This window comes from Coenobita brevimanus, chromosome 94, assembly GCF_032717465.1.
Source record: "Coenobita brevimanus isolate Jiangsu-jjx chromosome 94, ASM3271746v2, whole genome shotgun sequence".
In the NCBI taxonomy this organism is placed as follows: Eukaryota; Metazoa; Arthropoda; class Malacostraca; order Decapoda; family Coenobitidae; genus Coenobita; species Coenobita brevimanus.
Window position 1 is genome coordinate 6,358,862 of NC_137047.1, and position 22,292 is coordinate 6,381,153.

Consider the following 22,292-nt stretch of genomic DNA (forward strand, 5'->3'; position numbering starts at 1 on the left):
AACCACAGGCAAGCACTTACCCTTGCCAAGCTGTGGTGAGGCTTGAGGAAGAGTGTAGAGGTTTTGTTCGTGGTTGGATGATGCATTTGCATCTCTCCACCCACTTAACAGGGGCACCAGCACCCTGTTACTTAGTTACATGGTTATCCCCCAGCATTGTAAGAGGTTTCCTGGGTTCGGGGAAACAGTCAGACTTGTCACTCAGTGTAGTCACCTAATGTGGAAAGAAGGGTAATACAATTAAGAGGAAAGATGAAAGAGATAGAAAAGGAATGATAAAGGTGAAGGAATAAGTAGGCAGCTCTAAATCAAGTGAGTGGATAATGGTTGCCACCACCTACCGACTGCATATTGTGTGTATGTGTATGTAGTTACACAACTAAAGCTACATATGCCCATCTGTAATGCTTATAACACGGTCATAGTGTGTGTATGTGTAAGTAAAGTTACATCGCAGGACCTAGCATGGTTATTGACGGACAGCATCCACAAACTTTTATATGTGGTAGTGGGAGAGGGAGGCCTGAAAGGTTAATTATACTGTATATGTAAGACAGTACGACCAAGAATGACTTGGCTGCTGAGATAAACAGTCCACAATTTTTTGCATCAGGGATGCAGGTGATGGGAAGGAGGGGCCTTAAATACTGAAAATAAAGAAGCTTCATCTTTGCTATGGACATTTTTGTGTGTGTCAAAGGCTTAAAAAAAAAAAAAAAAAAAAAAAAAAAAAAAAAAAAAAATGGTTACAGAAAAATTGCTTCCGCATACTATATTGTACTGTATTTCATTTGGTTCAAGGAGGGATGAAGATTACATAATTCATGTGTGGAACTAATAAGGACTGGCTTGGGTTAATGAGGGTGTTAGGAAAGGGGAGTTGACTTCCAGTTGTTTTTTCTCAGACACATCATTATCAAGACAAGTCCATATGTTTCTTTTTCAATACATATTACTGTCTGTAAGATCAAAAGGTAGCTTGGTTATTGAGGTGTGGATTCCCAGTACAGTGATGCATGGAGGATGGACCGTGAGAACCTTGAAAACTGTTAGGCTTCTTTACCATTGGCTTGTTGTGTACAGTATTGCACGAGAAAGCTTGGTTGCTGAGACACTGCAAACTGCATAGGCAAGCAGGACTAAAAACTACAAAATCAGAAGATTTTGCCTCAGCTGTAGGCCAGTACTGTGCATAAAGACAGAAAACAAAAAAAGATGTCTTGGTTACTAAGATACAGTACAATGTCCACAAATTGTGATATGGGTCAGAGAGGAACTGAGTATCTTGAAAATTGACAAGCTTAAAACAGGCCCAATATGTGTACAAAACTGTACAGAAAGTGTATCTTGGTTACCAAGACACAACATTCACAGAAATGTGAACTTTGAAAATTGATAATCTTTTTCTTTACCACATTCTAATGTTTGTGAAAAGGAGCAAATATAGTGATGCACTGAGGGTTGAGACAGAACCTTGAAAATTGACAGGTTTAGTTTTTAGCACATGTCTATGGTGTGTGCAGAATTTATATGAGTAAAAGTGGCTTAATGACTCTAGTATTGCATCCACAGATTTTGTGGCATGGCAGCAAAGACACTAGGACCACAGTATTCCTCTGTACACTAGAGGATAAAATTATCATTTACTACTCTCTCCCCTGCATCCCTAGACATTTTCATTATTTCAGTTACCACATCAATAAACCTCTTTCATCTTCTCAGTTTCCATACATAAAATTTAAGATCAATCAGAGGTGAGGAACCTACTACTGCTTCAGATTTTCAGAGACTATCCCTCTTCCAGCCAATTTCCACATTCAGAAAGCAACTGCAATGTTCTCTCCATGCATCTTTGATATCCTGTCTACTGAGTACTACCCTATTTTCATCATTCTCATGTTCTGTTGACCAACACTTCTGTTTCCTCCCATTACCTGCTTATCTTTTTGCAAGTCATCTTTCCTAATGTTGACACTGTATAACTTAACATTTTCCCATGATCTGGATGCCACATTTCATCCATGCTTTTGAATAACTGTTCTTTAGACAACAGATCACTTCCTTTTTTTTTTTTTTTTTTTTTTTCCATACACATGAACTATATCTCTCCAATTCCTTATCCAATGATGAGCATCTATTAAAAAAAAAAAAAAAAAAAAAAAAAAAAAAAAAAAAATCATCCAGATAATTAGGTGGAAAGTGACTGATGAGGAAGGAAACTATTTGTTGATTTCACTGGTGAAAGTTCTCCACACAAAATATGCAATATCTATGAAACCAACAAAAATACAAAATATCTGAAAATCCTCTGAGAATCAACATACATTTTTCTGTTACATACACATATCTTCAGTTCTGGGAAAATTAACTTGCAAATAAAAAATGGTATAGTCCATTCATGGGAACTTTTCAATTATACTTGACATAACCTCCCAAATTTTTTCAATTTACAAATCTGGGGATTATTGTATTCTCCAGATATGAAGTGACAAGCTAGGTAAAGTAGTAATTAGGTCAAAAGAGTTTGATTTCTGGTTATTTTGAAAATCTCCCCTAAGAGCTAAGTGACTGAGAAAGATTTAATAATAGTTCTTGAAACCTGTTCAATTCTCTCTCTCTCTAGATGCAATAGGTTAAGATTCAAATTAATTGGTGGTTTTATGTTCAGCCTTTCCATTTCCATTATACTCTACTTTCTCCCAAACCTATGAAAAATCCTTCTAGCATTTTAAACCCTGGAAGGTGATGCTTCTCGCTTCTCAGTTTTTTCCCGCATGACAAAAGCTGGAGGGATCTGGAGGGTGGAGGAGAGAGCCTTCTGCTGTGCTATCCATTTCTCCTGTCTGTAACTTGAGTACTGCACTAGTGAGAACGCCAGACTGCCTCGAAGGGACCCTAAAGTCTGTGTATCTACAGTATGTAACTCTCTCTCTCTCTGTAAGGAACGTTTTCCAACCATTTGTTAAATTACTGTCTTCCAGGAATCCACCTTCACACAACATGTTGCTTATTACTGCCACCAGCCACAGCACCTCATCTTGTCGCTCCTCTACATATCTCAACACACAAAGCTTCCCTCACTGCCTGATTCTTCAACTACCCTACTCTTTTCCTAGGTATACAGTATACGGTATATTGCAAATGTCTAATGAAAATAAGACCCACTAAAAATACAGTTGTTTACTATCATCATTATCCTTGCCAATGAAAGTATTGTAATAGTGTTATCCTATTCCTCGCTTCTTCACAACCAGTAAAAATAAAAAATAAAAAAATAAAAAAAATAATTAAAAAAAAGCCATGATCACATCATTCCATCATAGAATATTGCACAATAAATGCTGGAGCTCCTGTTTCACTAGCTACCTAATCATCCCCCTTTGCTGACCTTTTCAGTGTGACACTAACATGGATAGTAGACCAGCATACTCTCCCAAACACTTCTAACTATCTCATACACTACACCACAAGTGCTTTACATATCACACAACATACCCCACTGCATCACAGGGGTTAACGCCAGCAAGGGCATGCGGCCAGAAAACTTTACCCCCACTACCAAGTGGTGGACCTTTTGAGGGGAGGTGTGACAAGGGCTCAGCAAACATAGCTTGTGGAGCCGGGGAGAGATGGGGCTCGAACCTGTGCTAGAGGGTACAGGACACTGAACTTCCCAAGCTGCCGCTTCCGCCCAAGAGAGGGGCCCGAACCTGGGAGTATTGCCCAAGGAGGTTGCTCTATCAATGGGTGTATAATGGCATAGCAGCTACAGTGCCAAGGTGCACCTGGAGGGTGTCCCCGTAGCTGTCCTGGCAGGGTGGCCCTAGGCCACTACCAGTCACTGGTCAAGGCTGGTGGGTTAGGGGTCCCAGATCCATTGCCTGAACCTGGGACTGTGCAGTGGGTGGGGCCTGTGTCATGTCTCTCCCCTTTATTATTTTTACTGATTATGGCGATGTTAAAGAATGAAATTCCAAGCAAGCATGAGGATACTAAATCATCAAGGGGGATCAAGGTGGCATCATGGAATGTGTTAAGTTTAAGGGGTAGTGTGGGGAAGTGGTTGAGACATTGAGTAGGAAGTGGGTGGATGAGGGATGTGTGCAAGAAGTCTGGTATAGGGGTGGATCAGCCAGAAAGACTGCTGAGAGGGACTGTTATCATAAGTTGTTCTGGCATGGTAGGACAGACAGATATGGTGGTGTGGGTGCATTGGCTGGGGAGAAATGGGTAGAATATGTCATGGATGTGATGAGAGTAAATGACAGGATAATAGTAGTGAATATTTTGTTTGGTGGGAAAATGGTTGCAGTTATATCGGCGTATGCTCCACAGACAGGCTTCGAGGAGGCAGAGAAGGACATATTTTAGGATGACTTAATATGTGCAGTAAGTGGTATGGGGATGATATTGCAATTTTGGGAGGGGACTTAAATGGTCATGTAGGTGAAGCAGCTCATGGAGCCTTGAAAAGCAAAATGAACTAAACTATATAAAATACATAAACAGAGATGCTTCTTGGAAAAACTCTCTCACCTACCAAATCTGAGTCTGCATGGTTCACAACAAGTAATGGCCCTTTTTCATAGTGAGGACTATAATTCAGATGCTAGTATAAAGCAGTCTCTCTAAAATAATAATAATAAATAAGCCATTTCACAGCTATCATCACAGGAATGAGAAGGTGAGATCTCAGTTCCGAGACATTCTCCAAAGTATTCCTTGATGACATTCTTTGCTGCCCTTGGTATGTAATGAAGAAAAAGAGTGAATTCATTAGGGTTGCGGTGCACCCCATTGAATGGGTCCTCCATACCCTGTTTGGTCACAGACTTACAAAAGGGTGAGGTGGTGCAGAAGGGCTCAGAAAGACTATAAGAAGTATAAACAGACACAGAAAATTATGGAGGAGTTGGTGACGTGATGGTTTAAACCATAGTTTTCTTCAATCAGATCAACATTTAACCTCTCAAGACCGATGCCGCACAATCGTGCTTTTGTGTAATTTGACACGCCAGCCTATCCCGCATGATCAATAAAGACACACAAAAAACTGGGGGAGGGTAACTCTGCCCCTTTAGTGATGTATATGGGATCAGACCAATGAGAGCTGGAGTGTCTGGGGTGGTATGGCGTGATTGGCCCCATAAGGTGGGGGAGAAGGAACCCCCCCCACCACCATCACTTTACCTCAATCAGCCCATTTCGTTATCTCCACATTGTCCCCTCCCAACCAACCATACTCCAACATAGCCCCTACAGTGGTGTGTGTGTGTGCATAGCAATCCTTCTCCTCTCTCCCTCCTCTCCTATCCCTCCCTCCCTCCTCCCCCCTCCAACCAGACACACTCCACCTCCACTTTTCGCCTGGTTTGTTTTGTTGCTAGGGGCGTATGCCACACTGACATTTCATGCCTATAGAACACTTCACATTGACATTAGTTATGTATATATAATTATTTACCGTAAATAATGTATTTTCTGTACATTTTCTATTTTTGCCCATGGGTTATTTTCTTTTTTGTATCTTTGATGGGTGATTATGCGATAACTATTTGGTCAATCTGGCTGAAACATACATTTTCAGGTGTGTAAATTCAGTCTCTTGAAATGTGGAAGAAAATTTTTTACCTTGGTGAAAGTCGAAAAATTAACCCTGTTTTCAGGCTGCAGGGACAGACCTGCTGAGCGAATTGCGTATTTAGGGGTTAAGAAAAAGGAAATAACGGCAATGTTCTCTTTATTAATAATTTTGTGATAAAAGTAATTTTAGGTTTCTGCATCAGCAAAACCCATTTTTCTCTGAGGGAAGTTATGGAGGCCTCTAAATTAGCTTCCCACCTGAAAAATTACTGTACATCTTTTCCTCACCATGGCATCCCCATTGCAGGGTCAAAGAACATTAAGATCTCAGAATAGTAGGTTAGTAACTGACGTGTAAGAGGATCAAGCTGTCTATTATCCAGTGCAGCCTGCCTGGTGCAGCCTCCTCTAGATATTTTAAATGCCGTGGGTGTAGTTTCTACTTTCTTTTTCCAGAACAGCAGAGCTTCAACCTCTCTCCCTACTACTCTGCATGTGTCATGATGGCATCTGTGACACATTCTTAAGTGTCTCTAAAACCTCCTAACAGGGGAAAAATGGGTATGCAGTACATACACCTCTCTCTTGTTACTCATAACTACTGGCTTTAATTTCTGTATGATCTATCTATCTAGCTATCTATCGCCAGATGCCTTAATCCCGCACAAGGTGGCCGCAAACAAATCGCCTCCACGTCGCCCTATCCCCCACCATTTCACTGCCCTGCTCCCAACTCACACCCCCCTCTCCCATATTCTGTACGATGCATTAATTGAAGTTTTCCTCTACAAACTGATACATGTGGTTTAGAAATACAGGTATTGTAACATTACAAGTGCGAGCTACAGTACATTCTTTTAAGAATAACAACAATGATAATTGTTTTCCTTGTGCAGTACACCAGGACAGCATTAACACTACCATTATGTAAAGTTTTGTGGCCCTAGGTAATTCAATGGTAAGGTGGCTGTGTAAGATTAAGTATATTACACAGCATTGTCTCCTTATCTATACATCTGCTGAAGCACGATGTGCATTTTTCTCAACTTCTACCAGTGACATGCATCCTCAGTCAAAGGATATGGTCACAACAGATGCGACGAGCAGGGAGGTGAGCGTCAATGCGATGCCTGTCCAAATAGGAAGCAGCAACCTTGTGCATGACAAATAGTCAGAAGCAGCATCCTCAGTCAAAGGATATGGTCACACTGGATGTGATGAGCAGGGAGGTGAGCATCAATGCCATAAACAGCAACCTTGTGCATGACAGATAGTCAGAAGCTGTTCATTGGTGCAGATATGTTATTATCCAAGCTATCAAGCCTTGAGCTGTCACTAGGCAGTGCTTGACATTTTGAAACACGCTGCATAGTGTGGCAACAAACGTGGAGGGTGAGCAGAGTGACAAACCTCTCTGCTCATTCAGTGTGGTCACCCACAGAGGATTTAGTGAGTTTTATCGTGCTGCCTCATCCTTCCCCACTCAAGTCTCCCTGCTCATTGTGTCTGGTGTGGTCATACACTAAGGCTGGACTGAGATGTGCCCTCTAACCTCAGGGTTTGGTTGTGGTTAAATGTTCATTTGAGCCTTTTCTTGAGTGTCTCTACATGTACTGTCACAGTGTACTGTTCACATGAGCCATTTTCTTGAGTGTCTCTACAAATACTATCACAGTGTACTGTTCATATGAGCCAATTTCTTCAGTGTCTCTACATGTATTATCACCGTACTGAAGAAAAATAAATTTTGGGGAAAGTCAAATTCCACTTAATTTGTCAAGCTTTAAACTTTTCAAAGTATATGCTTGACCTATTCCTATCATGATACTTCTTTTTACTATTATTCTTGCTGTTACCAGACAATTTTGTTCTCTTTGGGGGAGACCTCCTGTAGCAAAAGAATTACAAACTATCTCCATTAACCCCATCCATATGACAATGCCTTATATTATTTTATTCTTATCAAAAGATGTACTGTACACTCGCAGATGAAAGTCCTTGAACAAGAGGGAAGCAAATTCATGGCTACCACAAGCAGCTATGTTGATAAATCATTTGGGTCAACCACTGATGCCCAAGAACTGGCTTTTTTGCAGGATCATTACTTCATGAAACAGCCCTGGTTTTAGTTCACCCCCTGATCAAGGACTTTAAGCTGTGGGTGTAGAGTACAGTACATTCAGTTTGGAGAGACCTCCCATACTGAAGGGGTTAATATGACAAAAGTGCTTAAAGTTTCTGAAAGAATGTTCTTAGGTGTTTAACACATCAGATGGTGAGCAGGTCTGCATCTGCTATAATCAGAGTTATAGAGTTAATACAGTAATCTATTTCCAGTTACATAACTCATATTTTCATCCACGAAATTCTATCCTTATCCTTATCTGATAATACAGAAATATTCACTGGTATAGCAATGCAACTTCACCTTTCCTTGGAGTGGTTAATAAACACTGACAAAAACTACGTGAGCTTTTACTTACCAAAGATTCTTCAGAAGGCTATGTGATAAAGTTCTATTATGCATGAATAATGTGAATGCAGCTTGCTGTGAGCTTTTCTCGGAGCAGAATATCAGTTACAGGTACAACGTAAGGCTAAAGCTAAAATAGGAACCAATGCCTCATAATGAGATGAGTAAACTTGGGATGTCTCAGTATATGGTCCATGTCAACTGTTTCACTGACTGACTCTTCAGCTGCACTGCCAGTGTCTGTGAACGCTCTGGAAAAGAAAAGTAAAGAGTTATCTAATACTTGCAGTGATAACCAGTACGATGTAAGCACATGAGGACTCTACCCTCCACCACTTTTCCTGGAGTCAGTTTCACAATGTGATAGGTGGTAGTGACCATCATCCACTCACTTGATTCAGGGCTGCCTACTTCTTCCTTCATCTTTGTCATTCTTTTTGTGTATTTGCCTTCCTCTCAATCTGTTTCTCCCATCTTTCCTGCCACTTTTTATTACTCTTCTTTCCTTTTCAGGTGGCTTTACACTGAGTGACAAAACTAATGGTTCCCCACAAGCCTGGAAACCATTTACAACATTGGGTTGTAACCATACGACCAACCTATACATGTTCCCTAAGTGTCAACAAGTAGGTTGGCAAAAGGAGTAGTGTCCTTCTCCATAAAACAATTAACTCAAAGAATAATGGCCACCCCTTATGGACATAGGACCATTATGAAAGTTTTTACAAACGTAACTGGCAAATGCACATTCCAACATTGGTCATTTCTGCAACATGAAACTAGTTACAAACCTGAGAGGCGTGGACAGTGGTGGAAGCAAAGGATACTCAGGTGGGTACAGTAATGACACAGAGATTCGATGCTGTAGTCAGTAAGGCGTGCACACCCATCAATTCGCAGCTCACGTAAACTGTTGCCCACACCACCACAAACTAACTGCTGGATCCCAACATCACTCACCTGTAAAAAGCATGAAATGGTCCCATACAGAGAAAAATGGGTCAAGGCATAACTTCTTCCTCTCTTGAGGTAGAAGGTTCAATGCTGTGGATGACTGCTTACTCATAAAAAAAATATATATATTCTTTATGCCCATGTACCATACAGGTTGTTTACCATTATTTTCACCATTATTCTGCTACAGCCATTCTCATTCATCAGTTTTTACTACAGTACTTATGTGGGGAAAAATAAGTTTTAGGGTACACAAAAACATTTCTTCTTACGGCAACGAAAGACTAATGGCCGTATGCTTAAAGCTAAGGTAGGGTCTTTCCTATGGCCCCTATATCAAAATGGTATACTAAAAGTTTAAGTACAGTAAGACTTCCCTCAATCTGTAGGAGTTATTCCAAAATTTTTAAGGGGAAGCATGCTATGGCTTTTCCAAACCCTCTTTTTAATTATTCATAACAAAGTAGCCATACATCTGCAGAAAGCATTGAATAATGTAAGACCATTATCCACTCACTTGATTTGGTGCTGCCTACTTCTTCCATCTTTGCTGTCAATTTTTATTACTCTTCTTTCCTTTTGAGGTAGCTTATATTGAATGACATGCCTAATGCTTTCCTGTATGCAAATAATCCATTCACAACACTGGGTGGTAACCATATAACCAACCCATATGGATTCCCTATGTGTCAACAAGTGGGTTGGCGGAGGGTTAGTGCCCCTCCCAATAAAACAACTAACTCAAAGACAAATGGGCACCCCTTACTAGTCTGTCAAGTCTGACTACAGACAGATGGATAGATATATATAACAAATATTTTAAAATCCTGAAAATGCAAAGCAAGTTTACAATGCAAATGAACTGTTTGTTGTTAAAACCAGCAGGCTGTACTAAGTCAGAGTACCTGTAACAGGTCAAGAGCATGCTCTGGTCCTACTCTGCCCTAATGGTGACATCTGGTGAAATGCACTGACATTTTGAAAACAGTAGTTAACAGTAGGCTGAGATCCTCAAACTGACATGTTTAAACCGCTTTTCTACTATACATTATCCAGGTGATTTAACTGAATATCGGACATTCAGTCAATGCCATAGGTAACACGTGAATGAAGTACTGCCAAGCAATACAAAGTCCCCTGCCAGATGATAACCACACATACTGTGTATACAATGTGGATATGATAGCAATATTAATGTACTGTGTACACAATACGAATATGTAAAGATCTTGACCTTGGAGTAGATGGTGGGTTGTTGTGCGCAACTGTTATGGCATGGGGAACAATTGTGTGGAGTTATATCAAAATCTGTCCATGCATGTAGAAGTTACACAGCAGATGCAAATGTAGGTTTCATTCATTCATTCATTGCCAGACGCCATGTATCCCAGACGGGGTGGCCAGTGGCTTAGAGTTAATTGTTTTACAGGGAGGGGCACTAATCCTCCACCAACCCCACTTGACACGTAGGGATGCCAACAGCATCTGGTGTTCCCAGGCGGTCACCCATCCAAGTACTAACCAGACCCAACGTTGCTTATGGCTGTTAAATAAGACAGCATCTGGCCTTATTTGAGCTCCATGTGTGACCTTGACCATGGGAGTAGATGGCTGGTTGCTGGTCGTGACACACCATCATGGTATTGGGAAGTGTGTGAAGTTATATCAGAATCCGTCAATGCATGTGGAAGCTATAGAGCAGACACAAAATTCAGGACAAACTGACAGAACCACACAAACTTATAGTCACCAACTGCTCCGACCAGTAGGCGACTAATAATATCTCATATATAACCAGAAAGTTACTGTTCTTAGCACATTGACCACACTATGAAGCAATGTAACAGGGTCAAATCATTTTAGCATTTTAATCTCTGGCAAAGCAAACTACAGTATATGTTCCCTTTATTTCTAATATCATTTTTATATTTACAAGCAACACCCTATTCAGAAATCTTATCACTCCAGCAGTAGCTATCACATTTATAACATATGTGTTGATTGAAAAGCTTATTACTGTAAAAGTATGTACCATAATATATATACAGTACTGGTATACTGCATATGTATGTACAGTATGTATATACGTATGTATGTATGTGTGCGTATTATATATAAATATATATACTGTATATATATATATATATATATATATATATATATTCATTCATTCATCATCCAATCCTACGTTGCCCCATGAGAAGCGTAGGAGCCCGGGGCTAGGCAAGTTGGTCCTGACGTTTAAGATGAAAGTGACCAGCCTCACTCGTCCCGAGTGGTATTACGTGAGCAATAAACCCCAACCACACATTGGATGTAAACCTTCACTGCCCCAATCCAATTGGGGATCCGTAATTACTCATTAAACCACAATGTGCCAAAATTTGGTTATATGGTTATCACCCAGCATGGTAAATGGTTTCCTGGTGTCAAGCAAATCAGTATATATATATATATATATATATATATATATATATATATATATATATATACACATAGGCACTGAGTGTCTGTTGCAGGACGGACCAGCCTATCCCAGCCTAAGTGGGGACGATACAGCCTATGTATCTCTACCAAGTGGCTTAGTCTACCTGTCTGGTAGAGACTGTATGTAGGGTAAGAAGCGCTTGTGTGACTGTAATGCTGGAGTGGCTTGGATATGTGCGTAGTCTGTGACCCAAGTGTAAAAGGCCAGCTCAAGCTGACTGGGTGCAAGCATACTTTATAGTATAAGACACCGGTTCAACCACAGCACCCATTAAGTCCTTCAAAGCGGTATGTGGCTAGGTGAACACTCCTAAAGTTTATTACCCTGGCGGGGCGCAAACCCTCCTTCTCCCATGTACGAAAACGCACACTCTACCATTATACCACAGAGGCTCCATATACAGTATATATATACTGTAGATACAGGCATACCTCGATATACGATACCCTGGCTTAACGACGGGGTTAGAAATACCACCATACCCTGCTTAATGATGGCCAACCCCCGGTTTAACAATGGGTTTTGATTTTTTTTACCAATCTTGATATTTTAGACTTAAATTGTGTGTTTAGGATAATTTATAAGTTTTTTTTAATTTAAATTACCTGTAATGTGCTTTGGCCATAGGTGGGGTGAACATTGTCATTTTGGGGTACAGTTTACTAAGCAGACTTATATTTGACGATTTTCAGATTTTATTTGTTGGTTTTAGCGAGTTATTTACAGGTGTTAGGCTTAGGTTAGCTTCTTTTACGGCTGTAAGGCCATTTAGATTGGCTTTAACCCGCCGCGTCCCAGAGACGTGAATTCACGTCCTCACATGATGTGCACTCATATCCCGGAGACATGAATTAACGCAACAACATTGCAAGGTCCCTAATTTGCACAATTTTCAATTTCTGCGAGTGATTTCGCGAGTGATTTTTGGCACGTATACACGGGACACCTTCCTCTACTCCTCTACAAGATGCCAAGCAGGGACAATGCCTTACACCGCATAACCTCTCCCCCCCCCCTGCACGCCATTGTCTTGGCAATTCACCTGTTACCAGTGACCTGGCCAATAAAGACGAGTCATGGCAACTCCCACAGGAGTTTATCTAATGCATTTCTGACATACCAACTGTTCCTCTAGCAAGCAGGAAAGGTCAGGCAGAACTACTGTACCAACTGCCCCCTTTCCCTTAATGCTCTTGTAGCATACCAAACAAAAACTGAGGACTTGCCTAGAGCGTTAAGTTGGTACCAATATAGGAACTCTCCATCTGCGTTTAAGCATACGGCCATAAGCGCTGTATTATCAAACATGATGGGGAAGACAAACCCACAAATTAAGCTACAGTACATAATAAAAAATAAATGAGGTTTGGCCTTTCTACATCATTACTGACTGCATAATATACAGTGAAATGTGGTTTAACAATTTTCTATCCTCACAGGTGTATAATTGACCATCATGAATTAAGGGTTTGCCTATATTTCCGGGTACTCAGTTTTAATGATCACTAAGGTTTTCTTCTATCCCAATCTGCATAAAGTAATAAATCATAAGTAAGGCATGTTACTTGTGTACATTTCCAGGTTCTCAGTTTTAATGATCACTTAAGTTTTTTTTCTACCCCAATCTGCATAAAGTAATATATCATAAGTAAGGCATGTTATAGCATTATCATCTGAGTCTTGTCCTGGATAATGTGAGGGATGCTTCAGGAGAATGATAGAAAAGTGACGTCACATTCTCGGCTGGTTAGTGCGTAAGACTGTATGTACAATATATTTCTCTTAGTTTAGTTTCATTACAGCCCATATTATCGATCATGAATAACAGAAAGACAACTGGTGAAAAGGAGACATTCCTGAGAATAATGGCTGTTTACACCAGCAGGTACTAAACAACCAAATGAAATGACTGAGATTCAAGCACAGGAGGGTTGTTTAGAAATTAAAGATAACTAAGAAAAAATTAAACAACTGAATGAGGTAGGATAATCATGATAAAATTAATCTGTGACTGACTGAGGTAAAATGACTTACCATGAGCAAGTTGGATGGGTTAATACATGTGGTGAGATGAACAGATTAGGATGACAGGAATGAGTATGAAGCAAAATGACAAAGAAGAGTGTGGGGTATAAGAGACAGAAGTAAAAGGAATGGAAAAGGAAATAAAATGGCTGAGAACAGAGTGATACAACGCGGAGATGTGGAAGGAAAATAACAAAATGATTACCAACCTGTGTTTTGGCAATGTTGAGTGAAGCTAAGTGGGTGAGAGTGGCAAGGGCAGCTAATGCATGGTCAGTTATGGGTGTGGCTGAGATGTGGAGTTCCTGGAGCCAGACACAGCTCCCCACAAGTGCCATTACCACCCGGTCCGTCACACCACATAACCCATTCAGTGACACTACTCGCAGATGAGGGTTACCTTCTCCTACTCTTAGCAGTGCTAGAGGCAGAAAATGCAGTTAATCCCTTTATCACGATGACAGCTTTACTTTTTCTATAATATTTAGGCTACAGTGGTGAATTGGGTCCCAATTAATGTGTCAATGGTAGAAGTGAACAATGTTGTGACCAGGTCGAAGAAAATGAAAAGTAGCAGGTACTCAGGTATCTGCAGAAATAATATGTAGTGGAAAGAGTATGATTATTTACGGTAGCTATTTGTATGAAGTACATCCTGGATGGGATAGGATGTACTGGTACCAGTGAAACTATGCTACTGATCTTTCCCCAAAACTCAACCGACTATAAAAAATTCTGACTCACTTTACTCAAATTTCTCTAAAATCTCAATTCTAAAAGAATCTACTGTTTTCTATCAAGTCTGGCTTTCCCCTACACTTACTGATCCACCTGGCAAACAATCCTGCATTTATCCACGCTTAACCCTTTGAGATTCCGATGATGCATTCGTCATTTCAAATCCAACCTCAGAGACTCCGATGACTTGTTTATGCGCCATTTTAAGATACTTTAGTTAAATATTCACTATAAACCACGTTTACACGTCGTAACAAAGAGGCATGGGCATGATGTCACAGAATGCTTGCTCTGTGCATAGCAGGCAGAAGATTTGTAGTTTTATACATCTTTTCTTCTCGCTGCATATTTTCTATGGCAAGGTATAAAATTTTTGGTTTTCGCCTAACTTCAACTCGTCAATTTTACTTTTGATTTTCTTTGTTTCCCTTTCTTGAAAATACTGCGATAAAGTACAACTATTCAGCTTCAGAATAACACCACAACCAGCATCCTATCATAAAAAGTGTACTTACTCTGATCGATCAAAGAAAAAAATCATGAAGCAATATGCTGCCGAGATTAATAAAAAAATCTGCATCTTTTTCCTTTTGCTTTACTGAGCAATAAAATACAGAAATAACCATAATCAGTATATCATTGTAAAGGTAATTTATTGTAGTTTTGCATGGTTCAAACCAGATCATTAGTTTTTTTTTTTTTTTTCCCAAATATTTTTCTATAGCAAGGAATGAAATATTTGGTTTTCACCTAACTTTAACCAGTCATTTTGACTTTTTTCTTTGGTTTCCTTTTTTGAATATACTGTGATAAAGTACAACTATTCAGCTTAAAAATAACAAAACAATCAGCATCGTATCATAAAAAGTGTATTTACACTGACCGATCAAAGAAAATGATCGCGAGGCAAATATGTGGCGAAGACTCATAAAAAATTGTGCATCTTTTTCCTTTTGCTTTACTGTGCAATAAAATGCAGAAATAACCATAATCTATGTATCACTGTAAAGATAATTTATTGTAGTTTTGCATGGCTTAAACCAGATTTATATTTCTTTATTAGTTTTTTTGTGCAGAATATTTTCATATGGCAAAGTATAAATTTTTTGGTTTTTGCTTAAATTCAACTCGTCATTTTGACTTTTTATTTTTTTTGTTTTCCTTTTTTGAACATACTATGATAAAGTACAACTATTCAGCTTTAACCCCTTCTGCGGGGCATCACTTTCGTGACGCTTGGGAGCAAGGGATCATACCACAGGGCATCACTTTTGTGATTCTGTGTTATTTTGAATTCGCCCGGGCTTTCAAGTGGTGGCTTGTATCATCTATCAGTACTACCAATGTCCAACACTAGTCAGCACTCCTAATCTCATCTGTACTCTCATCCATTGTTGACAATTTACCCATTTCTCCCAGTTCTTGACTCCCCTCCCTACCTCCCCTCCAGTACCCTCTCCTCTCGCCTGCCCAGCCACGCTGCGCTAAGTAAATCTTCCCCAGAATTTTCCACTGATTTCATCCATTGAAATAAGCCCTATGCCCTATTCTTATACCAAATAATATATACAAAAAAGAAATAAGGTAAGTGATAATGCCATACACCTGGAATTGGCTAATTATCACCTGACAACACCTCACGTGCACTCATTCGCTAATTTCCTTGAAATATGCCGTATAATCTATTCTCGTAATAAAAATATATATAAGAAAAGACGGGAGAAGCCTAAGTGATATTTACATTCACCTGGAACTCCATCCATCTATCCATCATCTAATCCTACATTGCCCCATGAGGAGCGTAGGAGCCCAGGGCTAGACAGTTGGTCCCGACATTTAAGATGAGAGTGACCAGCCTCACTTATCCCTGAGTGGCATTACATGAGCAATCAACCCCAACCACCCCTTGGATATAAACCTTCACTGGCTCAATCCGATTGGAGAGCAATAATTACCCATTAAACCACCAGGCGCCAAAATTTGGTTATATGGTTACCACCTAGCGTAATGAATGGTTTCCTGGTACACAGAAAACCATTTGGCATGTCACTCAGTGTAGAGTCACCCACAGGTTGATGGAAGTAGAAAGAATGAAGGAAAGAAAGACAGAAGAGGGAGTGTAAAGTGACCCACAGACAGAAGAACAAGGAAAGAATGAAGGAAAGAAAGACAGAAGAGAATGGAAGGAAAGAAGGATAGAGAGGAAAGGGCAGACACCCGAAAGCAGCATTACATCGATTGAGTGGATGGTGAGCGCCCCCACCTACCACTACCTAATTTATTATGTATTGTCTAGATTTCCTGCCAATCATTTCATAGCATATATATTAGCAGCTGTCACCGCACTGACATTGGCAGCGTTGCACTCCCCCTAGGCCACCACAGCATTCAGTTTACTGTCGTCTTTCAAGGTGAAACCACGTTGGATTCGCACCTGTCCAACTCCGCCGCTTTTTAGACCCATGCAAAGGGCCCTGTGACCTGTACCCCTACTAAACCTCATGTGGAAAGGGGTAAAGGGTTAAGTGACTGCTGTGGAATGTGACCTGGCTAATTTATCAATGAAAATGATGGACAGTGACTACATTCTTTCTCGTGAGTAAAACAGTGCAAGTGGAAATGTAAATAATGTGTAAACAGCAAGTGAAAGCAATGAATGTAAATATAAGTGAACAGTGGAAAATAGTTTTATAAGTTACTGCAAGTGACAGTGCATAACACAGTGAAAATAAAATAGAAATGTAAATAATGTAAATAAAATAGAGAATGTAAATAGAAGTGTAAATGAGTAGTAATATAAGAATACGAGTATATATACTAGGAGTAATGAAAGTGACAGTTTCACTCTAGCATGTATGAATACTATGAGTTATGAAAGCGCAAGTGAGAGTGACAGATTTGCTCTTAATGCTAGTAAACAGGACGAGAAAGTGAATGCTACATATTTTATTGAAAGAGAAATTGAATGCCTACAGTGACAATAAACTACTATTACTGAAGGAAACTTATCTATAAAGACTGCAGGTATATACAAGTGTTATATAGTATTAGAAATATAAAGTGTGAGTGTTTTTATGAATAATAAATGACAGAATACCAGCGGTGAACGAGCACAAGTGGGAAGGTCATACTCGCTCGTAATTTTCATTGCTTTCATTTTTTTTTTTTTTTTTTTTTTTTTTGAGCATGAATTCCAAACTATTTGAAAATCATAGAACAGTGTGTCTAGTGTCAATATCAGGCTGTGGTAATCATATTACAGGGTGTCGGGAAGTGTAAAGTGGAGACTTCGTTACCCAAATTCAGAAGTCTCCACAAGTCCTACGGTACTCGACAAAGGCTCAACAAACATTCCAGGAGAAAGCTAAAGGTATGTGCCATATGCATTTGTAATTACAATATTCTAGGACTAATAACTGATTTTTGGGAAATATTTTTACAAAGTCTGTCGGAGCGCGAATATGCACGCGGGACATGCAAGTTGAGCCAAAACAACCCCGCGGTTTAGGGGTTAAAATGACACCAAAACCAACATTCTATCATGAAGACTGTACAGGTACAGTATTTACACAGAGTGATCAAAGAATAATACTGCAGCATGAAAATGTAGGCCAGCACAAGAGCGCTGACTCTAGCAGACATGATCTGCCCGGCGCAGAAACCTGATAGGATTAACCTTCTCATAATCAGGTCCTCTGGGAGCTGGTGCATGAAGTGACCACTGAGGGTAAAAAGTGCCAGCTCCAGTTCACCACAGGCTTGGCCAGGGTTCCTGCTGGGGGCCTGGCATGACTTGAAGATGATAATTGATAGACATGACCCTGACTTGGATAGATTGCTGACTGCTCACATTCAATGTTTTACTCTTGCCTGAATACTAGTGCAAAGATAGATGAATCCCCAGAGCCAGGACCAATGGACCATATAGCTAGAGCAATGAAAAAATGAAGGATTCTCAACATAAAGATATCAAATATTTGCCAGGGTTTGGTCTTTAGTGGAAAAGTTTCTACAGAAGGGAAAGAAGCTGTATGCAGCCTTCATGGATTTGGAGATAGCATATGACAGGGTGGATAGACAAGGACTGTGGAAAGTGTTAAGAATATATGGAGTAAATGGGACGTCGCTGAATGCCGTGAAGAGTATGTATGAGGGTGCTAAGGTTGCAGTGTGTGTGAATAGTGAACTAAGTGAATTTTTCTATTTGATGGCTGGGTTGAAACAGGGATGTGTCATGTCTCCATGGATGTTCAATCTGTATATGGATGGTGTTATAAATGAGACACAAGGTAGGGCGGTGGATGTTGAAGTGGCCCTAATGAGAGAGGGCAGTGTGTGGAAACTCCCTGTACTGTTGTTTGCAGATGATACTGTGTTGTTACGTGAAGACACTGGGGAGCTGCAAGGCTTGCTGAGTGAGTTTGGGAGTGTGTAAGAAATGGAATCTAAAGGTAAATATAGGGATGAGTAATGTTATGGTCTCTGAGAGAATGAGGTCACTGAATGTACAGTGAGGTTGGATGAGGAAGAAACAGAAAATGTGAGTACATTTAAGCACTTGGGCAGTCTGATAAGTAAGGACGGAAGTTTAGAGGGTGACATGCTTAAAAGGGTACAACAAGGAAGACAGGTTGCTGGTTCCTTAAAAACACTGATAAGAAATAGAGATGTGAGCATGTAAGCGAAAAAGTTGTTGCATGACAGTATTGTGATGCCATCTCTAACGTATGGAAGTGAAGCTTGGACCTTGTTGGAAGGACACAAGTCAAGTGTGAGAGCAGTGGAAAGGAGTTATTTGAGCAAGTGGAGTCACATGGAGAGACAGACTGACAAATGAGGAAGTGAAGGAGTGTTGTGCTGTGGATGTGGATGTGACAGGAAGTGTTAGGAGAAACATACTGAGGGGGTTTGGCCACATGGAGGATGGAGAAAGACAGACTGACAAGGAGAGTATATGTGAGTGAGGAGGAGGGGGGGAAAGGGAGGGGAAGGCCAAGGATGAGATGGAGGGATGGAGTGGAGAGGTATATGACAGAGGGGGGGGGGGTGAGGTGGGAGCAGGGCAATGAAATGGCAGGGGACAGGGTGACATGGAGGCAATTTGTTTGTGGCTACCCCTTATGGGATTAAGGCATCTGGCAAATAGACAGAAATAGTTTTATGCTCTGATTTACTAGTGATCCACATCTGTCACCAGAAGCCAAGCAAAAGAAGCATTATGCCTTTGAGGTCACATACTTAATGTTGTCTCCATATAAAGTGCTATATAAAAGTGATTCACTTCTTAAGACAGTATTATAAGTCAAGCCAGTGGATGTTGATGAAAACATGTTGTATGCAGACGAACACTGTTGTATTCGTGGTCTGCGTACTATGTAGAGAGTCGTTGTTATGTGCCACCTTTTTTATTCCTCCAAACCAATGATGTACATTTTTTAGATTATACTTACTATCTCCAGACAATGCTGAAGGCCTCAGGAGATACAAGAGTGGGTTTAGTTACTGATTTGATAAATATGATTATATGTTTATGAGTGTGCTGTCCCAGATGTCTGGCTGTAGAGTATGACTGCAAATGTGTAGGGAATTATAAAGGCACAAAATTTTTGGACCAGATAGTGAAGGTAATGGAGAGAGTCTGAGAATATATGACATGGGAAAGAATGAATATTGATGAGATGCAGCTTGGGCTTATGCCAGGCAAAGGAACCACAAATACCATTTTCACTGTCCAACAGCTTCAAGGAAAATACTGTATATAGGAGAGAAATAGGAGCTGTAATTTGTTTTTGTTGATTTGGGGAAGACTTTAACAGAGTTCCAAGTGAGGTGCTGACATGGGCAATGAGAAAGCTTAGGATACAGGAGTGGCTGATTAGAATGGTCATGATTGTATGTGGGTGCTTGATCCATGGTGAGAGTGAATGGAGATTAGAGTGACAAGTTTTCTGTGAATGTTGGTGTGCACTGGGGGGCCAGTCTTGAGCCCCTTATTGTTTGTCATGGTGCCTGAAAGTCTCTCATGTGACTTCAGAAATGGACTCCCATGGGAGATGCTATATTCTGTTGACTGCACAGAATGAAAATGAGATGGAGGAAAGATTAAGGAAAAGAAGACAGTACCAATATGCCAGGAACCGAACCCAGGAGTCTCAGGTGAGAGCCAGGCAGCATACCACTACACCACGACCAGGTAAAAGTTAACTCATGTTGTCACAATCTTGTAACCAATGTCCCACTGCCCCCCACTGTGGGCCTGAAGAGGGTGAGTTAACCCCCTGGCACTTGGGCAAGTAGATGCTTTTCATCTATCCCAAGCACTTACGGCAAGTCAGAACGAAGAGAGAACCTGTATTTTTACACAGGAAAAATCATCAGAGAAATTACCAATACGCCGGGAATCGAACCCAGGACTTTTACCTGGTCGTGGTTTAGTGGTATGCTGCCTGGCTCTCACCTGAGAGTCCTGGGTTCGATTCCCGGCATATTGGTAATTTCTCTGATGATTTTTCCTGTGTAAAAATACAGGTTCTCTCTTCAAAAGAAGACAGAATGGGGCCCAGGCATCTGAGCATAAATGCAGATAATACAAAAGTGATGATATCTATCTAGGGTTGGTCGTGATATTGTCAAAGCAGCGGGAGTGCGGCCATGTGCAGTCTGCAACATGGGTTTGGGAAGGAACTCCATCTTATGCAATGTCTGTGACAAGTGGGTGCATAAGTGATACAGTGGTATCAGAGGTAGGTTATATAATACTGTAATGCTGACTTCATGTGTGTGGCGTGTCGGGAAGAGCATGTAGAGACTGACAGGCATGAAAGGACTGATCTTGCTGGAGAGTCTCTTGAGTGTGTGAAGGAGTTTTGTTATCTGGGGTACATGTTACATCCTGAAGATGGGGCTGGTGCTAGCTCTGTGGCTTGAGTGAGGAGTGGTGGGAGGATGTTCAGGGAGCTGCTGCCTCCTAAATGGAGAGGGCTTTCCCTCTGTGCTAAGGGATTTTTGTATGTGGCATGTGTTAGGAGAGCAACAGTAGGGTCCCAGGTTACATCACTCTCAACTTAAGTCAATCTTGAGGTTATGAGTCTGCTACAAGGAAATTTCACAAGTAAAATAATGAAGAAATAAATGTAAAGCACAGGTTTTCAAGTGTTGCTGTCCGCCGCAAGAGGTCACTTTCACATCCATGTGACTCAACAGGCTCCTCTTAAAAAAACTCATTTCCACTGCTCTCACTCTTGACTTCTGTCCTTCCAACAATGTCCAAGCTTCACTTCCATACATTAGAGCTGGTATCACAATACTGTAATGTAGTAACGTTTTCACTTCCATGCTCACTTCCCTGTTTCTTATCACTGCTTTCAAGGAACCAGCAACCTTTCTTCCCTGCTGTACCCTTTCAAGCACTTCACCCTCCAAACCTCCATCCTTACTCATCGCACTACCCAAGTACTTAAACGTACTCACATTTTCCGATTCCTCACCATCCAGCCTCGCTGTACATTCACTGACTTCACCTCTCTCAAAGACCATCACTTTACTCTTCCCTACATTCACCTTTAGATTCCGTTTCTTACACACACTCCCAAACTCATCCACCAAGCCCTGCAGCTCCCCTTCGTCTTCATTCAACAACACAATATCGTCTGCAAACAACAGTACAGGGAGTTTCCAAACACTACCCTCTCTCACCAGGGCCACTCCAACATCCACTACCCTACCTTGTACCCAGTACCAATTAGGATAAATCTCATGGATTCTGTTCTTTCATTATCATGCACTAGACATGGTACCAATTATACGTGATATCCAAGAGGTCACTGTACATTAAATATTCATCATCACTGTCAAATCCAGTGTTGCCCCATGAGGAGCATAGAAGCCCGGGGCTAGGGAAGTTAGTCCTGACATTTAAGACACGAGTGACCAGCCTCACTCACTCCTGAGTTGCATCATGTGAGCAATAAACTCCAGCCACCCCTTGGATATACACCTGCACTGGCTCAATCTGATTGGGGCACCTTAATT

At 40.7% G+C, this 22,292-nt stretch overlaps 1 protein-coding gene across 3 annotated transcripts in view; it reads right to left on the bottom strand.

Moving 5' to 3' along the window:
- Positions 1-5,739: 5,739 nt before the first annotated feature.
- LOC145412945 (protein AMN1 homolog) overlaps positions 5,740-22,292 on the bottom strand; it is a 38,238-nt gene continuing 21,685 nt past the window's right edge. For all 3 annotated transcript variants that reach the window (XM_080282760.1, XM_080282761.1, XM_080282762.1), the window contains exons 5-7: positions 13,733-13,944; positions 8,848-9,016; positions 5,740-8,307 (exon numbers count right to left, since the gene is read on the bottom strand). In XM_080282760.1, the coding sequence (XP_080138886.1) occupies positions 8,237-8,307; positions 8,848-9,016; positions 13,733-13,944 (452 nt within the window). In that variant the 3' untranslated portion in view covers positions 5,740-8,236. The remainder of the gene's footprint in view (positions 8,308-8,847; positions 9,017-13,732; positions 13,945-22,292) is intronic.